Source organism: Crotalus tigris, unplaced genomic scaffold, assembly GCF_016545835.1.
Source record: "Crotalus tigris isolate CLP2741 ecotype Arizona unplaced genomic scaffold, ASM1654583v1 scf7180000020351.1464749751:1500972, whole genome shotgun sequence".
Classification (NCBI taxonomy): domain Eukaryota; kingdom Metazoa; phylum Chordata; class Lepidosauria; order Squamata; family Viperidae; genus Crotalus; species Crotalus tigris.
This window is the reverse complement of record NW_024097980.1, coordinates 1,111,818-1,126,363: the sequence shown is the minus strand read 5'-3', so window position 1 is coordinate 1,126,363 and position 14,546 is coordinate 1,111,818. Positions and strand designations below refer to the sequence as shown.

Sequence of the window (14,546 nt, the reverse complement as noted above, 5' to 3'; positions counted from 1 at the left end):
GGAGATGGGTGGCGTTGTGTCTCTCCCCCTCTGTTGAGAGAAGGGAGTTCAATTTGGACATGGAAGGTCTCTTTGGCTCCTCTTTCAAACCAGTGGTCCTCTTTGTCCAGAATGTGGACTCTGAGGGCGCTGATAAATCTCCAAGTGGCCTCAGCACCTCTCAGAAAGAGCACCAACAATCAGATGACTGCAAGGAATATTAATCCTTCCATCCTCCATCATTCAGCCAGAACTGAAGAAGCTTCTTAGATGACAAGCGAAACATCTTCAAGAGTCCAGTTGCCTTTTGAAAAAGCTCCTTTCGGTCAGCTTGTAGCAGACTCAATATATAAATGGGGATAGTGGTAGTAAGACTGTCTAGCCGCTTACTACCTTGATCTGAAGTAAACCTTGAGCTTTGCCTCGACGCACTTCCATAATGCACTTGTGTTACTTTCTAGAGCAGTGGTTCTCAACCTGTGGGTCAGGACCCCATTTGGGGTCGAACGACCATTTCACGGGGGTCGCCAAACAACGCAGTCCGCCATTTTTTCCCCCTTTTCCTTAGCTGCGCTACTCCCTTTTATTCTATTGGCTTTTATTTTTGTATTATTTATTTTGTTCTTCTTCTTTTTTTTTTTTATTGAAAATTTTTAAATTTTTACAAAAACAAATCCCCTTCCCATACCCCCCCCAACCCTACCTCACCCCCCTCCTCCCCAACCTCCCAACCCTCCCCTAGACTTCCCAGAGCTGAAGTACAGGCTTAATTGAGAAAAAAACTTAAAACACTTTTAAAACCTAAACAAATTTAAATACAATCATCATTCTATATAAACTACCTCCAAAAACGCAAATTTAAACATTACTTTCTTTGAATATCTATGCCTATAATATAAAATCTAATTTCTCCCTCTTTCTTTATCCTAATACAAAAAAATAAACATATAAACCTTTGCTATACCATTAAAACTAAATACTCTTAGAAAACTTAAAATAAATACATATTTCCTTCAATCTTCATAATCTTCTCACCTATCCAAAAAAAACAAAAAAAAACTTAAAAATCCTAAACAAATCTAAACAAATTATTTTCTCTTAAAAATATTAATAATAATATTTAAAAACTTGAAACACTTTTAAATCCTAAACAAGTCTAAATACAATCATCATTCTATACAGACTTCCTCCAAAAACACAGATTTAAACATTACTTTCTTTCCTAAACAAATCTAGACATTTAATTAAACAAATTATTTTCTCTTAGAAATATTAATAATAATATTTAAAAACCAAATTTAAGCATTACTTGAAACTTAAACAAGTTATACTCCCTTCGAAACACAAATTTATTAGAATCCCCTCACTGAAATAAACAAATTGTAATCCCTTCAAAACACAAGTTTAAACAATATTATCATTAAAGGTTTAAAACTTAAAGCTGAAATATATTATTATCCCAAAACACATGTTTAGACATTACATAAGACATTTTCCAAAAACGATATAAGTTTTACTTCTCCCACAATCTCAATAGTAAACTTCTTGTCTAAAGTTCTCATTCAATGTCCATAATTTTCTATCCAATAACCAGTTACATCCACTATAAACACAAACTTCTTATCTAAAATTTTCATTCAATATCCATAATCTTCTGTCTAATAGCCAGTTGCATCTACTATAAGCACAATCCATATCAGTCTCTCTTGCCCGCAAGCATCGAAAAGAATGCGTGGAATTCTGCCCTTGAAGATCGCTCCAAAGAGTTTGTAAGTCCTGGTTGACCCCCAAGCTCAGGAATCAGTACCTGTGAAACTTCCTCAACCTCCTTCTTCTGTTGGTCTTTCTCTTTACATTTATATGTTTTCCCAATTTCCATTTCTGAAGATTGCTCCAAAGACTTTGTAGGTCTAACTTCCGAAGCCAATACAGGTAAGGATTCCTTAAATTCCTCCTTGTGTTGATCTTTACAATTGTAAGTTATACAAGTTATCCTCTGCCCGTTCCTCTCTTGTTGATGCCCCTCAAACTGAGATTTCCCAATTTCCATTTCAGGCAGCAATTCCACCCTTGAAAATTGCTCCAAAGACTTTGTAGGTCCAACATCTCCCAGAGATTCAGAGACCACTGAATATGAAACTTCCTTAACCTTCTTCTGTTGCTGCTTTTCTTTGGAATTATGTGCTACACAAGTTGTCTTCTGCTCCTCGATCTGGACTTGTTGAGACCTAATAGATGGCGATGCACATACCCCCAGGACCGAAGTATAAAAATCTTTTGCTTGAGAAACAGTATTAAGTCTATGACATGTCCCCAGGTAGTTCACCACCATTCCAGTCGGAACATCCCATCTAAATAGAATTTTTCTCTTTTTAAGTTCATTTGCTAGAAAAGCAAACTCCTTTCTTCTTCTTAAAATTTTAGATGGGATCTCCTTAAAAATTATGACATCTTGTGAAGCAATTTGAAATCTCTTCTTATAATAGGCTTGCACAATTTCATTGCGTAAAGATCTTTTACCAAAGTAAATTACCACATCTCTTGGCAGATTCTTCTGTGCTGCCACCACAGAGTTAACCCTAAATAATTTTTCAATTTCACTAAGTATTCCCTCTTTTTCTTTATTCAAAATCAATGCAAAGTCCTTTGCAACCATCTCTTTCAAATCTCCTTGCAAAGACTCTTCCAGGCCTCTGATTCTTAAGGCATATTCCATTTGTCCATATTGAAGCATAAGAATCTCATTTTCCATTTCTTTTTCCATACTTTCAATTTTCCCCTCCATTATGTCCACTTTTTCAGCTACCTCTTCCACATGGGAGTTCACCTTTTCAAGAACAGAAGCAACTCCTTCTAAAGCCAAAACAAAATCTTGTCTCAAGATCTTATTATTTTCCTCTAAAATCTTTTTCATTTCTGCCCTAATTTGAATTATAACATCTCCCATCATGTTTTGCAAATCCTTCATAGTTATTAGCTGACCCCCAGAAGAGGGTGAAACTGTTGATTTAGAAGCTGTAGAAATCCCTGGACGCTTTGGAGCCATCTTAAAGAAAAACCTTTAGCCCTTCTTAAAAAATTATAAAAAGTCCTTCAAAAATCATAACTCCCTCCAAAGAAGGTCATTATAATAAAAAGAAAAAAGGGAAAAAGAAAAAAAAAAGGAAGAGAAAAAGAATTAAAAAAAAGCTTTACTCCTTCTTAAAAATTGCAAAAAATTAAACAGAAAAAAGTCCTTCAAAAAAGGGTCATTACAATAAAAAGAAGGGAGAAAAAAAAATAATTAAATAGAAAAAGTCCGTTCCAAAAAAAATACTTAGAGATACCAAAAACAACCATTCCAATCATAAGAAAATAAAAAGGGAAAGAGAAAGGAAAGAAAGAGAAACACCAAAAAGTCTGCCGGTCAGCATTCTAACTTCAGAAAAAAAAACACCGAGAGATTTGCCGATCGCCATTTTACTTTCCCTTTCAACAAAGAAAAAAAAATAAAAAGAGAGAATAAAAATAAAAGCAAATCTTAAAACTTAAAATCCAAATAAATCAAAGAAAGGAAAAACTAAATCCTCTACTCAGCTCTGTCCGTTTATAAAAAAAACTCACCAGTTCTCTTTAAGCACGGAGGTGTTTGCAGCGGCTCGTTTTGTCTCTGAGGACAAAAACAGCTGGGAAGCGGAGACAAGTCTGAACTCCGTGGGAGCACTCCTTTCACCCCCCCCCAAAAAAATTTGGGGGGTGCAAAAGAGGCTCTACCACTATTCAGACACTCTCTACCCCCCCCTTTGCCCGGGAGGGGGATTTTGAACGGCTGAACAGCTGATGTCTGCTGTTCATAGCGGTTCTTACACTTACCCAGGAGAGACGGCTACAAAGTAGCCGCCATCGCGCGCGCAAAATCCACCGGAAGTCCATTCTATTGGCTTTTGAAAGCCAATAGAATAGATTCTCTTGAATAGAGTCTAATTCTATTGGCTTTCAAAAGCCAATAGGAATTGTCCAGGCTGTCTCTGCCCTGCTGAGCCCTCCAAAAGTCCCATTCTGCAAACAGTGCTGCACCAGTTGAGTAGTCCTCGACTTACGACCGGTTGAGTAGTCCTCGACTTACGACTGGTTGGGGGTCGCGGCATTAAAAAGCTTGAGCACCACTGTTCTAGAGACTATTTAATATCACAGGGGCTTTTCATTACAGCTTATCTACATTCTAGCACAGCTGAGCGGTGCTCAAGACAGATTAAAATATTTTCAATTTCCTTCCCCGTATTATTATTATTCGAAGATTGTTTTTCCTTTGGCATTTCATCCTTGTATCTCATTTTCCAGGCCAGCACCATGGAAACCCTTTAATAAACAACTACAGATGTCAAAGTGATTGGAAAAGAAAACAACTGGAGTATGAAATATTTATTCTACAGGAAGAAAATGAAAAGAAAAACCTATTGGAGCTTCCCAGAGCAACTTTAAATAACAGAAAAAGGAAATATCTCAGATAAGGGTGTGTGTGTGACCCAAGTGAACTAAGCAGTCGTGTAGGGTGACAATCTAGGAAGGACCCCCACATTCTGAAAGAAAGAAAAAATCAAATGCAGAAAGTCCTCGCGTTACGACCACAGTTGAGCGCAAACTCTTGCTAAGCGAGACCTTCGTTAAGCAAATTTTGCCCCTTTTACGACGTCTCTTCCAACGGTTAATAAGCGAATCATTGTAGTTGTTAAATTAGAAACACAATTGTTCAATGAATCCAGGGTTCCTCATTAACTTTGCTTGTCAGAAGGTCACAAAAGGGGATCACTACAACAGTCATAAGTACATGTCAGTTGCCTGGCCTCTGAATTTTGACCACGTGACCATGAGGACGCTGCAACGGTCGTAAGTGTGAAAAGCGATCATCGGTTACTTTTTTCAGTGTCGTCATTATCTTTGAACAGTCACTAAATGAATTGTTGTAACCCGAGGACTGTAGGAGAATTAACTATTCTTTTATGGAGGTTCTACTACTCCTAGGGCCGGTTGGTGGTTACTTATCTCCCTTGTGGCATTTTTAATTTATTTAGAGAATTTATTTGGCTGCCCACTCACAATCAGCTTATAAAAATTTTAAAAAACTCAATATAAAAACAATAATTCTCCCCCTGGCCATAACGAGCAATCAAATAAACCAGGGGTTTTCAAACTTGGGAGAGAGAGAGAGAGAGAGAGAGAGGGAGGGAGGGAGGGAGAGAGAGGGAGAGAGAAATAGAAAGAGAGAGAGAGAGGAAGAGAGAGGAAGAGATAGAGAGAAAGGGAAAGAGAGAGACAGAGAAAGAGACAGAGAAAGAGAGGGATAGAAAGAGAGAGAGAAAGGGAGGAAGAGGAAGAGAGAGAGAAGAGAGAGAGAGAGAAAGGGAGAGAGAGGAAGAGGAGAGAAAGAGAGGAGAGAAAGAAAAAAAGAGAGAGGGGGAGAGAGAAGAGAGAAAGAGAAATAGAAAGAAAGAGAGAAAGGGAGGAAGAGAGAGGAAGAGATAGAAAGGGAGAGAGAGAAAGAGAGAGATAGAAAGAGAGAGAGAGAAAGAGGAAGAGGAAGAGAGAGAGAAGAGAGGGAGAGAAAGAGAGAAAGGGAGAGAGAGAGAGGGAGAGAGAGGAAGAGATAGAAAGGGAGAGAGAGAAAGAGAGAGATAGAAAGAGAGAGAGAGAAAGAGGAAGAGGAAGAGAGAGAGAAGAGAGGAAGAGAAAGAGAGAAAGGGAGAGAGAGAGAGGGAGAGAGAGGAAGAGATAGAAAGGGAGAGAGAGAAAGAGAGGGATAGAAAGAGAGAGAGAGAAAGAGGAAGAGAGAGAGAAGAAGAGAGGGAGAGAGAGGAAGAGGAGAGAAAGAGAGAGGGAGAAAGAGAAAAAGAGAGAAAGAGAGAGGGAGAGAGAGAGGGAGAGAAAGAGAGAAAGAAGGCGAGAGAGAGAGAGAAAGAGAGAGAGAGGGAGATAGCTGTCAGAATCTGCTTTCTTATTCCAATTTAAAATAACCTCCCAAAGATTTTCCAAATCGTGGAAGGAACATCTCTGCCCTTCCTTTGCAGACCAGATCTTGCTCTGGCTACGAGGGTATTTGCTAAATCCAGTTTGTCAACTGTATCAAATAGGTACTAATCCCATTAAATGCATTACAGACCACTAATAACCGTGCGGGAAACTGAGCAATCCTTTCCTCGCCAGACATTTTGATCTGCAAACACTCAGCCGGGAACCTCGGGGGAGAAAAGATTGTCAACTTCCCTTATTAACGTATGTAATTCCGTAATTCACATTTCTCCGACGAGTCGCCCCGACGTATTAATATCCAGCATTTTAAAGAAGCATTTGCCGTGTTGCACACTTGACAGGCCTCTCATCTGTCCGTCCACTCTATTCTATTCTATTCTATTCTATTCTATTCTATTCTATTCTATTCTATTCTATTCTATTCTATTCTATTCTATTCTATTCTATTCTATCCTATCCTATCCCATTCCATTCCATTCCATTCCATTCCATTCTATTCTATTCTATTCTATTCTATTCTATATTTCTATCCTATCCTATCCTATCCTATCCTATCCTATCCTATCCTATCCTATCCTATCCTATCCTATCCTATCCTATTCCATTCCATTTTGCATTCTATTCTATTCTATTCTATTCTATTCTATTCTATTCTATTCTATTCTATTCTATTCTATTCTATTCTATTCTATCCTATCCTATATTTCTATCCTATCCTATCCTATCCTATTCCATTCCATTCCATTTTGTGTTCTATTCTATTCTATTCTATTCTATTCTATTCTATTCTATTCTATTCTATTCTATTCTATTCTATTCTATTCTATTCTATTCCATTCCATTCCATATTCTATTCTATTCTATTCTATTCTATTCTATTCTATTCTATTCTATTCTATCCTATATTTCTATCCTATCCTATCCTATCCTATCCTATCCTATCCTATCCATTTTGCGTTCTATTCTTTTCTATTCTATTCCATTCCATATTCTATTCTATTCTATTCTATTCTATTCTATTCTATTCTATTCTATTCACAATTTTAGAATTGTGGCCATTAAGTCGAGGACTACCTGTATTATCAGTGGCCCCGGAAAGGACTCTGCATGCTGCCAATAATTGCTTCAGTCTGAACATCAATCAAAGAAAAGCCAAATGTAACTGGAAGATTGGGGTCTTCACATGAGGTCTAAGCATGCTGAACCTTTTTGAAATGAGAGCCGCCAACCTCACCGGCTTCTGAAAATTCAGCACCGAAAGCTGGACATCTACACCAACTGGGTTATGCCTATTTCTCTGTCCCAGGTATATAAATGTTTCAGCAAATGAGAAATATTAAACAAAAAACACCTTTGCCACGATAAATGTCGCAAGGCAAGCCAGCCGTTTCCTGTTAATTCTGGCAAGGCAAATTAAAAAACTAAAAATCATTTATCTTGAAATAACCACCCCTTCGGTTTCACAAAAGGTTACTCTTTGTAGGACCATTAATCCATTAAAAGCCAGCTTTGATTTTTTTTCGAAGTGCAAGCCGAAAACACAAATCCAAAAGTTGCACCTACTTTTGCCTGAGATTCGTCGTGCCCGTTCGTCTCTAACTCCTTGGCATTTTTTTTTAACTGCGGAAGAAAGAGAGAGAGAGAGAGAAAAAAAAACCAATCACGATTAGTGGTGTTTCACACAATTATTGTTGATTTATAACCAGGCAAGGCTTCCAATGAACAAATGAGCTCTTTGCCGAAACTAGTTAGGAAGCAACCTAGTTAAGATCTGATAGGTTGGCTTAAATAATAATAATGATGATGATGATGATGATGATGATGATGATAAAATAAAATAAAAGGAAGCCGACGCCAAGACTGGATCGTTACTTTTTTAAAAAATAATAAGATTAGGAAGCAGTCTGAAGGCATAAGAAGGGTGCAAAATTGGCTTTCAAGAGTAATAAATGCTTTCATTTCCCGTTTGGCTGCTATTAATTTGGAATTTTGCAGTGGTTGCAGACGTTGCTGCTAGCTAAATAGCAGGCAGCTAATAATTGCTTCTGAGTTACGAGTTTTGAGCATTTCTGATGGGTTTTTCTGCTCAGGAACCTGTCGGGAAGATAAAGCCGTTCATTTTGTGGCCTCCGTCTCATTGACGCCCAAATGTCTTCTCCACATCAGGGACTGCTGAAGGCCATTAGGAAAAAAAAGAAAGAGAAATATTCTTAGGTGGGGAAAAAAAAATGAAATGTCAGGTTGCCTTCAGAAATTGTGGGTGCTTCATTCACTGGAGGTTTTTAAGAAAAGACCACCCAGCCATCTATCTGAAATGGTCTAGTAGGGCAGGGGTCTTCAAACCTGGCCCTTTGATGACTTGTGGGCTTCAACTCCCAGAATTGGAGTTGAAGTCCACAAGTCATCAAAGGGCCAAGTTTGAAGAGCCCTGTCTTAAATCTAACAAACAAAATGGAGGCTGGCTGAGGAATTCTGGGAGTTGAAGTCCACAAGTCATCAAAGGGCCAAGTTTGAAGAGCCCTGTCTTAAATCTAACAAACAAAATGGAGGCTGGCTGAGGAATTCTGGGAGTTGAAGTCCACAAGTCATAAAGGGGCCAAGTTTGAATACCTCTGCCCTAAGATCTCCTGCTTGAGCAGGGGGTTGGACTAGAGGACCTGCAAGGTCCCTTCCAACTCTATTCTGATTGATTGGTTGGCTATTGCCCCAAAATGCTAAGGCAGGTGATCTGGCTGTGTTGTAACAGAACAGAACTATCTCTTTTTTGGGAGGAAAGGACCTTGGAGGTCATCTATCCAACCCCCTGCTCAGGCAGGAAACCCTATACCATTTCAGACAAATGGTTGTCCAGTCACTTCTTAAAAACTTCCAGGGTTGGATCATTCATAACTTCTGGAGGCAGGTGGTTCCGCTGGTTAATTGTCCTCACTGTCAGGAAGTTTCTCCTTAGTTCTAGGTGGCTTCTCTCCTTGATGAGTTTCCATCCGTTGCTTCTTGTCCTGCCTTCAGGCGCTTTGGAGAATAGCTTGACTCCCTCTTCTTTGGGGCAGCCCCTGAGATATTGGAAGACTGCTATCATGTCACCCCATGTGTCTTGTGTGGTTTTGGCTAAACTGTAGAATGTTTGTTTCATTGTTCCAAATCATTGGACTAGATGACCTCCAAGGTCCCTTCCAACTTTATTATTATTGTTGTTGTTGTTGTTGTTGTTGTTGTTGTTATTGTTGTTATGGATCATCGCACAGTCAGCCAGGTGTTCAGACTGGATTTGGCATTTTGTCTACCTATCGAGTCCTTACCCAGGACCTGGGATAGGCAGATGTGGATGTTTGATGGTATTACAGGTATCGTCGCAGGATGGAAGCAGTTCCTAGTAAGGCCGCCTTTTGCAATTGACTAATAGCGAATTTGTCAATGCCAATGGTGTTCAAGTGGTGCTCCAGTTGTTTTGAGATCATTATTATTATTATTATTATTATTATTATTATTATTATTATTATTATTATTATTATTAATTATTATTTTGTTAGAAAAAAGTTTTAGGTTTATTTATCAAAGTTTTCTTACAACTTCCGTAGACAAAAATTCTTCCAGGAAGATCAGAGAAGAGAGTTACATGGGATAACCATCCTAGGCTGATCCTTGTTGTAAATTCTATTTTTTACACTTCTGACCAATTTTCAGCCAGCTGTAGTAGAGAGGTTTTTTTTTTTTTTTTAATATGTCTTCTAGATTTCCTCCCCTTGAGTCCAACAGTTCTAAGCTTCCATTTCTTAACAATGGTTCTTAAGACTGAAATTGCTAGGTGGAAGCACTTATAGATGTTTTATCACCTTTATCTGCTTTGTAAGGGTGAATTATTTCCCACTTCAAAGGCTGAGACAGCTGTTTAGAAGAGGCCACCCTGGTTGAAAAGAGACCGAACAATTATCGCAGCCTGAGAGATGAGAAAGGTAAGCTCCGGGTGTTTACCCCTGGGACGATTACCTGGCGGCCATTGGAGACACTGTCTTTGGGGCCTTATTAACAACTTTATGGGGATGGTTTTTTTTAGGACTGATCTACTGAATCAACTAGAAGGATGCCCAAATTTCTGCAGGTACCTTTCCAACTATTTTCTTATTTTAAATCTGTAAACAACTGCAGGCAGACTGTAAGTACACGTTCAAATGTATGATATGATGCTGTTCTTGTGTTTGTAACTATGTCATGGAGAAGACATGGACATTGTAAGAAAGATAGATGATAGGTAGGTAGGTAGGTAGGTAGATGGATGGATGGACAGATGGATAGATGGATAGATGGATGGACAGATGGATAAGAGGATGGATAAATGGATAGATGGATGGATGGATAGATAGGTAAGATAGATAGATAGATAGATAGATAGATAGATAGATAGATAGATAGATAGATAGATAGATAGATAGATAGTGGATGGATGGATGGACAGATGGATAAGTGGATGGATAGATGGATGGATAGATGGATGGATGGATAGATAGATAGATAGATAGATAGATAGATGCATGCATGGATGGATGGATGGTAGATGGATGGATGGACAGATGGATAAGTGGATGGATAAATGGATAGATGGATGGATGGATGGATAGATAGATAGATAGATAGATAATGGATAGATGGATAGATAATGGATGGATGGATAGATAGATAGATAGATAGATAGATAGATAGACAGACAGACAGACAGACAGATAGATAGTGGATGGACAGACAGATGGATAAGTGGATGGATAAATGGATAGATAAATGGATGGATGGATGGGTGGGTGGATGGATAGATAGATAGATAGATAGATAGATAGATAGATAGATAGATAGATAGATAATGGATAGATGGATGGATGGATAGATAGATAATTTTTGTTGTCTGGAGCAGATTTACCTAAAAGCAAATGAGAATTTTGCAGGATTGAGAACTTCCCAGAAGAATTCCTGATTATGGGAAGGCAGCTAAACCTACGTAGATTTACTTAAAATGTAAATCCCCAGGATTTGCAATGGCATTTCTCCCTCACATCAAAACAACCGGGATTTTTTCATTAACTAAACCCAGAGATTCTTCTAGGAGAGACAAATCCTTATTATGTGTGGTTGAACATGCCGAGCAGATCCTCCGTGGGTAAACCTTTAGATACTATCCCCCAAAAGATGCTTTACTCCAGGGAAAAGAGAAGAAAAGAACTATTTGCCGGGCCTTGCAAAAAAGATTATTATTATTTTTTTAAATATCACTGAGGAAATGAGGCAACACCATACTGTGTAACTTTGTTCAGCAGAGAACAGAAAGAATCGGGAAAGAATCACAGGCTTATTTTTTCATATTATCTGCTTTACCTCTCCACCTGCAAATTGGAATCTGCTTTGAGCAGAGCAGGGAGAGGGGAAAAAAAACTTCATTTATTCAGTGTATAAAATGATAAATAAGAATGCTAGATTCCCAGCAGCTAACAGTTACAAAAATACAGTGTACCTTCAATTAACGGGTTTCAAAATCAGAATCAGAACACTTAAAAGAATTCCATCCATCTATTTCTTTCTCTGCCTTCTGTCTTTGTGTGTTTGTGTGTGTGTGTGTTTTGTGTGTATGTGTGTGCGTAGGTAGTGTCGGGGGGAGCAGAGATTGACTTTGTCATGGGTGTTTTTGTGTTTGCAGGAAAAAAGAAAGGCGGGAAAGATAGAGAATAATGAGACGTCGAAATAAACAGCATCACGCTGGTACAATGCTAATAAATACAGGCCTTTCGCACCCAATTCCAGCTCTTTGTTCCTTTTATTTCTTCCTAATTGCTTATTCCGACAATGCACAAATGTTTGAAAATGACTATTCTATAGATGTGGAGAACTCCATTAAGAGATCAAACGTTCAATTAAACGGTCTCGAATCGCACAATTTTATTAAAGAAGGATTTGACGCAGAATTGAAAGACTACTGAAACACGAAAAGAAAAAAAGATATGGAAGAATGAAAGGAAAAGCGAAGGACAGAAAAAAGACTAAGAAAAGGGGGGGAAAAGAAAGAAAAATAACTCCAGGAACGCTCACAAGCCTAATGATTGCAATGTTCACCCCTGCGAATTACATAGCATGGTTTCCCGTCTTCCCATAAACCACCCTTCATCTGTAAATCCCAAAATCACCAATTCCCTTTGTCCGTTTTCAGCAACAAAAAAAAAAGGGGGGGGGCGTCCTTGAAGAGAATCCAGTTTTTTATAAAAGCAATTGTGGTTCCCTCTGTAAGCAAACAAACCGATGTTGTCCTTTCTGCAAAGTCAGCCATCTTCACTGTTTATTGCCCCACTGTGGATATTTGTGCATTCTTTCATTTTTGTGTGTATGATAATATTGCTGCAGTTACCATATGCAAAACTAATTGTCCACCAGTAAATATTCTTAAATTAAAAAGAGACATTATCTCTCTCTCTCTCTCCATCCATCCATCCATCCATCCATCTATCCATCTTTCCATCCATCCATCCTTCCATTATCTATTATCTACCTATGATCTCTCTCCATAATCTATCATCTGTGTGTGTCTCTCTCTCTATCTCTGTCTCTCCATCCATCCATCTATCCATCCTTCCATTATCTATTATCTCTCTCCATTATCTATCTATTGTCTGTCTCATTCCCTCTCTCATCTCTCTGTCTCTCCATCCATCCATCCATCCATCCATCCATCCATCCCTCCCCTATCTACTAAATCTCTCTCTCCATTATCTATCTATCTATCTATCTATCTATCTATCTATCTATCTATCTATCTATCTATCTATCTATCTATCTGTCTGTCTATCATCTATCTATCCCTCTACATCTTATGCATCTATCTATCTATCTATCTATCTATCTATCTATCTATCTATCTATCTATCATCTATCTAATTTATCATCTATCTATCCAATTTATAGACCTGCCTTCTCACAAGCAAGTGACTCTGGCAGCATACAACAAAACCAAAACAATAAATCTCTAAAAACATTATTAAAATAATGTTAAAAAACTGATTTCTCAGCCTGAGGCTTTGCCCACATTATAGTTATCCTTCTGTATCAGGGAAACTGAGCCACGGAGCTTGGCCTCAACTGTCCTTGTTAGCATGCTACGGTTTTATAATAGCAAGTTACCAAACCCAATCCTTTCCTTAATTCCAGCAGCTACTTAATCTCTTGATAATCAGCAATGAATTAACGTCAATTAGACGACAGAATTACCAAGCTTTTATCAGCTTCAGCTGAAATGACTCTGACTACAATGATGGCAGACTTAACTCTGAGGTCCTGTCTACAATGCCTATGCCATTTCAGACAACCGGTTGTCCAGTCTCATCTTAATAAATTCCAGTGTTGGTGCATTCACAATTTTGGGAGGCAAGCTGTTCAACTTACTTACTTAGGGACTCCTGGAGTCACACACTGTTGACGCTTCTCCATTCAGTTTACACTTTAGGGCAAATCTGGCTGCTTAAGAGACCTATAGAGAGCTATTCAAACTGAGAGGACCAACCTTGTACCCGACAAGCTACTCACCTGTTCCTGTAGGATCTTCAGCAAGGCCTGCGTATGGGAATGTTCTTCTTTTGCTTGTTCAAGTTCCAACTTCTTGTTATTTAATTCTTCTTGGATTTTCAACAGTTGCTACAAAACAAGAAGGGATGTTGATAATTATAGAGGGTTGATTTATTTAGCCAGTATGGCAGGGGTCCACAACCTTGGCCACTTTAAGACTTGTGGACTCCAACTCCCAGAATTCTTCAACCAGTATAGCAGGAGTCCACAACCTTGGCCACTTTAAGACTTGTGGACTCCAACTCCCAGAATTCCTCAACCAGTACAGCAGGGGTCCACAACCTTGGCCACTTTAAGACTTGTGGACTCCAACTCCCAGAATTCCTCAGGTTGAGGACCCCTGCCGTACTGGCTGAGGAATTCTGGGAGTTGAAGTCCACAAGTCTTAAAGTGGCCAACGTTGAGGACCCCTGCCGTACAGCATAACACGAATAAGTAAAAGATTTCCCTGTCCAGTTGTGTACGACCCTAGGGTGCGGTTCTCATCTGTTTCTTGGCCGAGGGAGCCAGCCATGTCCGAAGACATTTTCCATGGTCATGTGGCCCTCACGGCCATACGCCAAAGGTGCACGAACCGCTGTTACCTTCCCACCAAAGTGGTACCTATTTATCTACTCGCATTTGCATGCTTTCCTAACTGCTAAGTTGGAGGAGCTGAGCCAAGGAACTGGAGCTCGCCCGGTCTCACAGTGCTCGGGTCTCAAACCCGGGTTGTCAGCTCTCCAGCTGGCAAGCCCTAGCGTCTTTAACCGCTGAGCCATCGTGCCCCTCCCTCTCTTATCCCATGCATGGACTTACAATATACAGTATAAAAATGTTCCACCTAAATTAAAAATTAAAAACACAGTAAAAGGTAAAGTTTCTCCTTAGTTCCAGGTTGCTTCTCTCCTTGATTAGTTTCCATCCATTGCTTCTTGTCCTGCCTTCAGGTGCTTTGGAAAATAGCTTGACTCCCTCTTCTTTGGGGC

The 14,546-nt window shown here is 39.0% G+C and overlaps 1 protein-coding gene across 4 annotated transcripts in view; it reads right to left on the bottom strand.

Annotated features, from left to right (window-relative positions):
* Positions 1–14,546, bottom strand: part of ENOX1 (ecto-NOX disulfide-thiol exchanger 1) — a 383,175-nt gene that overhangs the window by 13,543 nt on the left and 355,086 nt on the right. For all 4 annotated transcript variants that reach the window (XM_039366738.1, XM_039366740.1, XM_039366739.1 and 1 more), the window contains 2 exons: positions 13,540–13,647; positions 7,549–7,605 (listed from right to left, as the gene is read on the bottom strand). In XM_039366738.1, the coding sequence (XP_039222672.1) occupies positions 7,549–7,605; positions 13,540–13,647 (165 nt within the window). The remainder of the gene's footprint in view (positions 1–7,548; positions 7,606–13,539; positions 13,648–14,546) is intronic.